Below are 10,713 nucleotides of genomic sequence, written 5' to 3' on the forward strand. Positions count from 1 at the left end.
AGCCCCTGCTGGCCTCCCTGTCTGCTCACAGAGTGCTGGCAGAGGCAGGAAGAGGCACCTCTGCAGTCCAAACACTGATTTCCTGTTGCAGGCTCCAGGCTGTTTTCTTTAGGATAGTGGCTGAATCCGAGAGCTGAGCGGGGTGGGGGCAGGACACAGGAAGGGTTTAGCCAGGCTCAGCATGCACACAACTTCATGTGCATACTCATTCCTATGCACATTCCTTCGTGTGTGTGTGTGTGTGTGTGTGTGTGTGTGTGTGTGCATACACACACACATATACCTTCATGTATATACACTTTACTTGACACACACACATCTCTACAGGAACTCCCATTCATATGCACACTCATTCACACACAGGCCCTTCTACTCACATCCTTACACATACACACACACACACACCCCTTCAAGGAACACTCCTCAACATGCATACACCTTTACCAGAACACCCATTCCATACGTATTTTCCTTCGTATACACATACCCCTACACACACACACACACACACACACACACACTCCACACAATCACATGGCACTCCCCCATTCTACATTCCAGAACCGAGACTCCCCTACGGAGGTTGAAGTCCACCCTGGATTGTCATACCTGCCCTGCTTCCCCACCCTTCATCTTTCCCAAGTGTCTCCTCTCTTCCAAGAAGCTGAGAACATTCACCTAGAGCTGTCCTCTACCGTTTGCACCAGCCAGCCTCCCGGGAAGGCCTCCCAGGCACCCCTTCTCTCCCCGACAATCCTCTGATGGCACCTAGCTTTGCTTACAGCTGGACAGAGCTGGGTGACGGTTCTCAGCTGGCTCTGCTGTGGGTCCAAGAACAAGGCCGTCCCCCTCTCTGGGCCTTGGCATCCTTTGTGCACACTGGAGCTTAAGGGACTCTGGAGATCTGATAGCTGGAGTCGGGGAGCGCCTGCCTCTGCTTTTCCCCTGACCTTTGGAACACTACCCTGGCCACCCTTGTCCAGGACATTTCTTCACTCCCGAGCTGTCCACACCAAGGTGGCCGTTCTTACACTTGTAGATAAGACGAGGAGCCCAATGCAGATGTCCCTGGCTTGAACCATTCTGGGACCTCACGTCCTGCCCTGAGTGGTGCTGCCCAGTGGGAGAGAGGCCGCTTGTGAGGCAGGATGCTCACGCATGCCCTCAGCCTCCCTCATACTAATGGGCACTTAGAGTTCCAGAATACCACCCCTGGCTCCAGAGCTGCTGGAGGGGGCCAGTCGTGTCCTGGGCCTCTGCCAACCAGTTGTGGGGTCGGCGTGGTCACTGAGGCCACCAGGACTGCTGCAAACCCCTATTTCTGGGTAGGTGGGGGCAGCAGGACTCCACTGTAGCTGGGAAAGCAGCGTGGCCACAGACTTGACTTTGGGGACAGATGTGACGACAGGACTCATCGATTTCCTGAGCTCTGGCTTTCCCAGGGAGAGGGGGTCACAATCTGGGGTGACACCCATGCCACAGGACCTCAGTGGCTTTGGCTCCCTTTCCCATCTCGGCTACCAACTCTCTTCTCACAGTTCCACCACCTCTAAACCTGCCTTTAGGGGGATAGCATCCTCATTACTGCAGAGGGGCAGGGGCTAGGGTGTGTTGGGGGCGTTCATACACTAGCTGCCCACTACAGTCTCAGTTTGCACCCCTGAGAAATCCTAGATTAAAGACAAGGAAATACTAATTTACTCAGTTTATGCTACAGACCTAGTGCTGTGCTGAGTGGAGGGCTGTGATTGGCTAGGCCACGGTCACGTGACATTTCTATGACTTGGAGAAGGTGCATTTCATGGCCATCCCTCCAAAGCCCTGGAGAGTAGAGGAGGCGTACTTTGGGGCTGGGGAGAAGGCAGGCTGGGAAACGAAAACAATGGGAGCCGCTAGCAGATTAGAGTGCTCTGTGGGGCAGGAGACATGTTTGGTGGGGTTGCTGGCCTCGAAACCCCCAACAGTGAAACACAGCTCGGGAAGGATGCATGCCTTCCACATCAATGGCTTGGTGGAGATGGAGGCGAGGTTAAGGCAAGGGGCAGACGGATAGGAGAGGCTTCCAGCTCTAAGAAAGAGAGAGGATAAATAGGGTCCTAGGAGCTAACACCCCAAGTGCAGCTCCCCTGTTCCCAGACTGCTCTGGGGCAAGGGTTGTGATGGGTCCTTGTCCTGCTGTTGACCAGGTGACAGGAAAGACAGGCAGTGGAGTGTTATCCCAGGTGGCCCTCACGACGCCTTCTGAGACCCTCCATGGCTCACCCACAGGGACATGGCCATCTGATGAGAAAGAAATACCAGGACACACAGAAGATGAAGGTATGGGGTGAGCTGGAGAAAGAGAATCAGGGCTGGGGGGAGGCTTAGCAGGCAAAGACACACACAAACCCACAAATAAAATGTGATTTAAAAAGAAAGAACAGAGACAGAAGTGGTTGAGTAAGGCCCTGCTCACCAGGAGAGGAGGGTGCTGTGGGGACCTGGCCCTCAGCTCCTCCCAAGGTCACCCATCGTGGGCTGTGGGGGCAGTGATGCCCCTCAGCCTGGGTCCCTCCCCAAACATGGAGCTTCCACAGAACTGGGCAGCTTAGCATTAATTAGAGGCCCTGGCTAATGGCTTGGAAGATTGGCCAGTTCCAGAGACGCTGATGAATAGAGACCTCGGTGAGATTTATTTCTAATTATCTCATTTGTCTCCCCCCATTACTCTTTATGGCCTGGATTTATGGGACCATTAGGGCCTCCCCTCCCCTGGCCAGGCCAGCGTGAGCATCAGCCTTGGGATACTTCATAATAACAATAATAATGTGCTCCATGGCCAGATTGATGGAGAATTTGCCTCTTGTCCTCTTCATCCTTGTCCTTGGGACCCCAGATACCAGCTGCCCCATGTCCCTTCCCTTCTAGGACCAGTGGTCCTCAGCTCCAAGTCCTCAGCCAACCTGAGGAGTCGAAGCCTGTGACCTCCTCTGCCTTCCCACTCACTCCACGCTGCTCTCAGCCCCTCTATGACACCACAGCCCAGAAGCTAAGGATGACAGTGGGAAGATTCTAGTCCAGAGGTCTAAAGTCTTCAAACAGCAGAAACATGTGTGGGGTTTTGTTGCTGTTGTTTGCTTTGGTTTTTGTTGTTGTTTTTGTTTTTCACGACAGGGTTTCTCTGTGCAGTTCTGGCTGTCCTAGAACTCTCTTTGTAGACCAGGCTGGCCTTGAACTCACAGAGATCCGCCTTCCTCTGTCTCCCAGTGCCGGGGCATGCGCCACCACCGCCTGGCAGTGTGGTTTAATCTGTATTGTCTCCTTGACTAGAAGGACAGAGGTGATCCCGCTCTCCAACTCGCCCACTCTCAGGGTGGGGAATCCCAGCTTCCTCCACTTAGAGATAACTGTCAACTCTTTGGCTTGGGGTAACTTCCCACCTCTTGAGGGTGGCATGCACCTCCTACCCCTCATACGTTGCCCCTGCGACTGTAAATTGGGACATCTCCTTAGGCAAAAGCTACCACGTGGACACTCACATACCATATTACCTGCTAGCGGTGTAGAAAACACCGTGGACTCACAAACCAAATGTCATACTATTCACCCAAGTCCCCAGCTGGGAAACCTGACTGTCTCCTGCTGGCAGAGCAGACATACAGACCAGTGTATTGAATTTCATCCAGCAGGGAGAAGACAGGATTCGAACTGCCTACAACAACATGGAGAAATCTCCTGAACACAGAGCTGAGGTAAAGGGGCCAGAGCGTGTTGTGTGCCTCTGCTCACACAAGCTGAGGCCAAGGGACTCCCATCCCCAGTGTCAAAGTCAGAATCACTGTCTCCCACTGCTGCCCTAAGGGTGGGGCTGGAAGGGCCGTGCGGTGCTCCCAGGAAGCTGGCAAGTGTTTGGATTCCTTTCTTAGATACTTTCCTGTCGCTATGGCAAAACACCACGGGCAAGGCAGATTGTACAAGACAGAGTTGATTTTGGCTTATGGCTCCAGAGACGTGAGGTCCGTCGTGTCAAGGAAGTCTGGAAGCATGGGGCGGGCATGGTGGCTGCAGCAGGATGCTGGGATGGTGGTGGGATGCTGAGAGCCCACATCTTGGACCACAAGTATAGAGCAGAAAGCAAACTGGAAATGGCATGGGTCTCTCAACTCTCAACGCCACCTCCAAGGACATGCTTTCCCACAGCAGCACACTTCCTGGGCCTCCAAGCAGTGCCACCAACAGGGGACAAGATGTTCAAATGCCTGAGACTGCGGGACGTTCTCTCTAACCAGGTCCTCACTTCCTTCCCTTCCCTTCCTTTTACCTGCCCTCCTTCTCCTCTATCCCCTGAGCCGCATCCTCAACCCCTGTCTCGTCTTCTTTTCCACGGTACCCTACGACAGCTGGGACAGGATGGAGAAGCCTCGTCTCTGGGTTCTCACTGCGTCTGCAATAGCAGTGTGAGCAGGCAGCTGCCTCCCGTATCCCACTGCTGCATTTCTGGGACTCGGGATCACAGGGCAGGGGCGCGAGAAGGCACTGCAGAGGGAAACGTCTTGCCAGCAAGAAGATGGAACTCATAGCTAGTGACCATGTGTTGCTTCTTACCATTGCTGCGTAACGAATAAACCCAACAGCTTTGTACCACAAGGAACAGTCGTGGCTTCATGCAGGAACGCGATGCTGGAATTTTGCATACAGTAGAGCCGTGTGGCCTGGCTCAGGGTCTCTCAGGAAGATTCAGTCAAGATGGCAACCAGGGTTTCTGGGGATGTAGCTAAGTTGATGGAATACTTGCCTAGCATTCATGAAGTGATTGGTTTGATCCACAGCACCACCTAATCTGAGCACAGTATCATACATCTATCATATCACCACTGGGGAGGTAGTAATCAGAAGTTCAAGGTCATCCTGGGCTACAAAGTAAGTTCTAGACCAGCCTGAGCTATCTGAGATGCTGTCTCGAATGATAATGATTAGTTTCTTATCTATTGCTATAATAAGATGCCATGATCAAGGCAACTTATAAAAGAAAGCATTTAATTTGGAGCTCATGGTCCCAGGTTAGTCCATGGCTGTCACGATGGGGAGCACGGCAGGACAGAGGCAGGCATGGTGCTGGAGCTTACATCTTGACCAACACCCACAAGGCACAGAGAGCTAACTGGGAATGGCTTAGACTTCTGAAACTTCAAAGTCCTCCCTCGTGACACACCTCCTCACGAGGCCACACCTCCTCATCCTTCCCAAACAGTGTTTGGGGTGTTTGTTTATTTTATTGTTGCTGTTTGGTTTTGAGACAAAGTTTCTCTGTGTAGCCCTGGCTGTCCTGGAACTCACTTTGTAAGCCAGACTGGCCTCCAACTCAGGGATCCACCAGCCTCTGCCCCCCCCCTCCCCCAGTGCTGGGATTAAAGGTGTGTGCCACCATGCATGATGGCATGCCACAGGGATGTTTAAGTGGGCTCACCCAACGTAGCCAACTTCCTCTAGAGCAAATGATCCATTTCAGCCAAACGTCTGGAGCCCAAATGACCTGGGTGTCTGAGTCAGCCCTACTCAAGGTGGAAGACATCAAAAGGGTGTGAATAAGTGAACCTGGAAAGCTGGAAGCAGTGGGGGTCATCTTAGAAGCTGACCACTGCATTTACTACAGATCCAGCTGCACAGCCCACATCATCTTCACATGTTTGCTGCTGTACTGAGACCCTAGAACATGCTACATGCATCAGGGCTCAGCACAACAGGAATTACTGTCCCCGTTTTACAGACGAGGAAATCAACCTGGAGAGCCAGCTAACCATTGGTATTTTTCTTTTTATCAAACCCAGGACATTACAAATGCTAGGCAGATGCTCTGCCACTTAGCCATGTCCCTAGCCCCCTTTACATCTTTTATTTTGAGGCAAAACTCTCTAAATTGTCTAGGCTAGCCTTGAACTTGCTTTGCAGGCTTTGAAGTTGCAATTCTCTTGTATCAGCCTCCCAAGCACTTGGAACCACGGGCCAGCGCCACCTGGCCCAGCAACCTTCTCTAAATAACATGTCCAATGGGTACCCCGGTGAGCCTGGTCCTCAGATCTCCTGAGTATATCTCACTCTGTTACATTGTTTCATAGAGAACAGAGTGTGCCCTGGGCTGGGGGGAGTCCAAGTCCCCGGGTGCTGACATGGGCTTTCTGTTAACTCCAACTCTTGCTATCTGTAACTGATGATGCTGCGTTCATGGAGACAATGTCTGCTCTGGTTAGTTTCTGCTCATGTTAGTCCATTCCGCGACTCCAGAGCAGAAACTGGACTCTGTTCCTGAGGCTCCTTCCAACTCATTCCCGCCACGATTCTCGTTCTTGCGGTTCAGTACAGTGACACCCACATTCCAGACGGCAAATGGAGAGAAGACAGAACTGAGAGCCAAGGCTTATGCCAAAGTTCCCTTAAAGAAGATTCCCGAGAGCTACTGGAGCATCTGCCGCTTCCCATTGGCCGGAACGTTGCCACTGGTCACAGTCAGCTGCCTAAGAGGCTGGGAGTGTAATCTTCCTTCTGGGTGGCCATGCCCTCCGCCAAAATTTCTATAACGGAAAAAATGAGCTGAGAGTGTGGCTCGGGGCTAGAGTGCTTGCCTAGTGTGCGTGAGGCCTCAAGTTCAATCCCTAGAACAGAGAAACTGGGAAGAAGAGGGAGACGGAGGGAGGGGGAGGGGGAGGGGGAGCGGGCAGAAGGAAGAGGAGAAAGGGATGAAGAGGGGGAGGCAGGGAGAGAATAGAAAGAAAAAGAAATGGAGAATGGCGGCATCAGGCCCAGTATCTATCTATCTATCTATCTCTGTGTGTGTGTGTGTGTGATATGTGTGTATGTGTTTTAATGTGTGTGGGTGTTTTGCCTGAATGTATGTTTGTGCACCACATGCATGCTTAATGGCCTCAGAGACCAGAAGAGGATGTTATATCCCCTGGAACTGGTGCTGGGAACTGAACCCAGGTCCTTCACAACAGCAGAAAGAGCTCTTAACTGATGAGCCGTTTTCCCAGCCCCACCCATTTTGTTTTGTGAATAGACTTCTGCTTTATTTGACTCTGCCAGGCAGCCACGAGCTTCAAAGAGAGCAGGCCCCAGCTCCAGGGCAGGAATCATGATTGATCTAAGCCAGCCATGGTGCTCTCCTGGCCGGTGCTGGTGATTGCTTTAGGAATGGGTATGTGACACCATCCTGGCCAACGAAGCATGAGGGCCATCTGCAGAGGCTCCAAGGGTGTGTGCCAGGGCCAGTCTCGTCTGCCCTCAGTACTTGTGTGCTGTCTGCATGTGACCTGTACACTAACCTTTGCTTTGCTCTGTTCATCAGACCCAGGCCTTGCACACGCTAGGCAAGCTCTCCTGTCCCATGAAGGAGCCTGTCGAGGAAGTCAAGACAACTCCCCGAGGAGGCCAGGGTGGAAAGAAGGGACATCTGCAGCTGGATGTGGTGGGGCACCCCTGTAATCCCAGCTCCTGGGAGATGAGACAGAGGCACAGGGTCATTGAGAATTTGAAGGTCAGCCTGTTCTACTCATCAATTTTGAGCAAGGCTGTATAACCAGGCTGTGCCTCAGTAGCAGAGAAAGTCTCCCAATGTCATAAATGCCTGGAAACCACACTACCTCTGAACTTTCTGGTGTGTGGTTGCGAGTGTGTGTGTGTGTGCATGTGCACGTGGAGGTAAAGGGACAATTTCAGGTATCACCCACCTTGTTAGTGTTTTGTTTTGGTTTGGTTTTTGGTTTTTTGAGACAGGGTTTCTCTGTGTAGCCCAGGCTGGCCTAGAACTCACAGAGATCCGCCTGCCTCTGCCTCCCGAGTGCTGGGATTAAAGGCGTGCGCCGCCGCCGCCGCCGCCGCCGCCGCCGCCGCCGCCGCCGCCGCCACCCCTACCACCTCCTGGCTTCTTTTTTCTTTCTTTCTCAGCATTTAGAGCTGCACCTGGGACCCTGTGCTTGCTCTCCAAGCACTCTCCATTGAGATGAATCCCAACACCACTCCTCACGTTGTTCTTTGAGACAGTGTCTCTGATTGTCCTGGAGCTCACCAAGTAGGTGATATTGGAGAGCCAGAAGACCCCAGCTTGGTCTTTCTCCAAAAATCCTCAAAGGCTGAGGTGGTGGAGTGGTTGCCTACCAGCGATGAGGCCCTGGGTTCTAGTCTTGGAGAGAGAGGGTAACAGAAGGTATAGTATAAAACAGCTACAAATCGCATGTGATAAAACATGTGCATAGTGAATATATAAACGTACTAATCGTTTTTTCCTGCTGCTGGGACCACACACCTAACAAGATGAACAAGGGAAGAAGGCTTATTTGGCCCACAGTCCGAGGAACGGGGCCATCATGGGAGGAGGGCATGGCAGCCCGAGGCTTGTCAGAATGGGAGTTCACATCGGCCATTTGCTCAGCTCTCCACAAAGCAGGAAACAGGAAACACTCACACACGGAATGAAAATAAGTAAATCTTTTCTAAAGTCTACAAGCACATTTTTTAGTAATTACTTTTATTCTGTTTGTGTTTTGTCTGCAAACACAAACAGAATAAATAAATAATAAATAAATAAATACCACAGGCTGCAGTGCCCAAATATGTCAGCAGAGGGAGTGAGATCTGGAACTTTAGTTACAGGTGGTTGTGGGTGCTGGGAACGGAACCCTGGTCCTCTGCAAAAGCAGCCAGTGCTCCTAACCACGGAGCCATCCCTCCAGTCCCTCCAGTCCCAATCCTGGTAACTGTAGTAGGGTAAACTCTTAGATTTCACATCACTTGGCATCTCAGTTTTCTTACCTATAAAGTAGAGATAATGATACCCTTCTCATTAAACATCTCTCTGCCACTATGCACACGCATGTGCCCGAGTGTGCAAGCGCACTTCCTGGAAGAGTTTTCAAATTGGAAGTGACTGTCACTGAGAGCTGAGTGTGCATGTAGGTGCTAAAGAGACACAATCCCAGATGTCCCCACCTCTCGGGGTGTTGGTTATGGCTACAGAGAAATGATCATCTCCCGGCTCGGGGCTCGGGGACAGGGAGAAAACAGAACTGCCTGGGTATTACCAGAGTGCCTGCCTGCTCTTTGGACAAAGTCCTCCACCCTCGGAACAACCCAAAATGTTGTGGCAACACACTCTTCCCCCACTTCCCACCACCGGGATTACTGGCCAGTAATTAGCTAGCAAGCTAGAGAACCTCCCAGGACCCCAGTTAGGTACCAGATATAATTGGTCCCTAATTAGAAAAAGTTGTCAAACGGGAACAATTATATCTCTTCTCCACTTCATCTCCTCCCCTCTCAGCCAGATCTCTCCGCTTCCCCTCGCTCAGTGAACCTTCCTTCTGTGAGACTGGGGGAAGGGAGGCTAGCAGAGGCCCTTAGTAGTCAGGATCACTGGACCCAGCCCTCAGGAGTGGACCTCTGCTCCCAGGAACGCTGTTTACTCTGGGGCCATTTAGGAAACAGAAGCGGGACATGGGCTTGTCATTCACGTCCGCGGCCCCGGGGGGTGCAGAGGCCCAGGCCTGTGTCCAGAAAGTGCTCAGAAGTGATTGGGAGCTGCGGGGCCCAGTGGTCTGGGATAGCTGACGCTCGGCTCAGGAAATGTGAAGTTAAGAGGGAAAACCACAGGGCTGGGGATGTAGCTCAGCTGCTTGAGTGTTTGTCCAGCATTCAGGAAGCTGTGGGTTCAGTCTCCAGAAACTTCAGAAACTGGGGTGTTGTGGCACACATCTGCAATTCCAGCACTCGGGAGAGGGAATCAGCAGGATCAGGAGTTCCAGGACATCTTCCGCTCCATATTGAATTTAAGGTCAAACTGGGCTACATGAGACTGTGGGGTGGGGCAGAGAAAAAGGACAAAAACAGGGGCTGGTGAAGGAGTCAGGTCAGGCTGAACTTCTGGGAAGGCAGCCTGGAGAAGCAGGCAGTGGTCAGGCTTTGAGAGACCGAAAAGTCTGCCCACCCCCAACCTGAGGGTGTGTGGGCTTCACCTGGTGAGCACAGGGCTCACCTTCAGCTAGCTAAGGAAAGGGTCGCTGCCAGCCACACTCAGAACTGAGGGGCTGCAGGGCCAAGCCAGGCCTCCAGGACCTGGGTGACCCCAAATGGCTCCTCATAGACAGAGGAGGCGAAGGGGTGTGGGAGCAGATGAAACTTGGTCTCTATTACATTCCGTGGATACCATCCATCCTCAACGGACTCAAAACTCTTTGGTTGGATAGCATCTGCCACAGAGTAGGGAGGATTGAAGACAGGGGAGAGCTCGGACAGGGAAGCCCAGAGTCCTGTGAACTGCACAGATCACACGCCACTCCTGAGACACTGGACACGGACAGTGTCTGCCCAAGGGCATGCAGGGAAGGGAGGGGATGGCCGTGATTGCTGGTGGTTAATAGGTTTCGTATTGGTGAGATAAAATGTTCTACTCCTGCCTGGAAACTGAGCAAGGAGAGGAAAAGCCTCACCGTGTGACACATACCTAAGTGCGTTCTTTGTACAAGTAGGAGACCTCACGGTCCAGCAGGGCGCATGCTGCTCCACCTCCTGCCAGCCAGAGGGCAATGGGGTTCACTCTGTACCTAACCACTGGGTCTGGGTTGAATAACAGGGGAAGGTATGGTGGATGTCCTGATACAAAGGGTCATTAAGCTGGGCAGTGGGCACTTGGAAAGCAGAGGCAGGCGGATCTTTGTGAGTTCAAGGCCAGCCTGGTCTACAGAG

At 52.3% G+C, this 10,713-nt stretch overlaps 1 protein-coding gene across 1 annotated transcript; it reads left to right on the forward strand.

Annotated features, from left to right (window-relative positions):
- Positions 1-3,600: 3,600 nt before the first annotated feature.
- On the forward strand, positions 3,601-4,626 carry LOC119086822. Its single transcript, XM_037200189.1, has 2 exons — positions 3,601-3,731; positions 3,906-4,626. Exons 1-2 carry the CDS (start codon positions 3,702-3,704, stop codon positions 4,557-4,559), a joined length of 684 nt encoding a protein of 227 aa, XP_037056084.1. The 5' UTR covers positions 3,601-3,701; the 3' UTR covers positions 4,560-4,626.
- The last annotated feature ends 6,087 nt before the right edge of the window (positions 4,627-10,713 follow it).

This window comes from Peromyscus leucopus, chromosome 16_21, assembly GCF_004664715.2.
Source record: "Peromyscus leucopus breed LL Stock chromosome 16_21, UCI_PerLeu_2.1, whole genome shotgun sequence".
In the NCBI taxonomy this organism is placed as follows: domain Eukaryota; kingdom Metazoa; phylum Chordata; class Mammalia; order Rodentia; family Cricetidae; genus Peromyscus; species Peromyscus leucopus.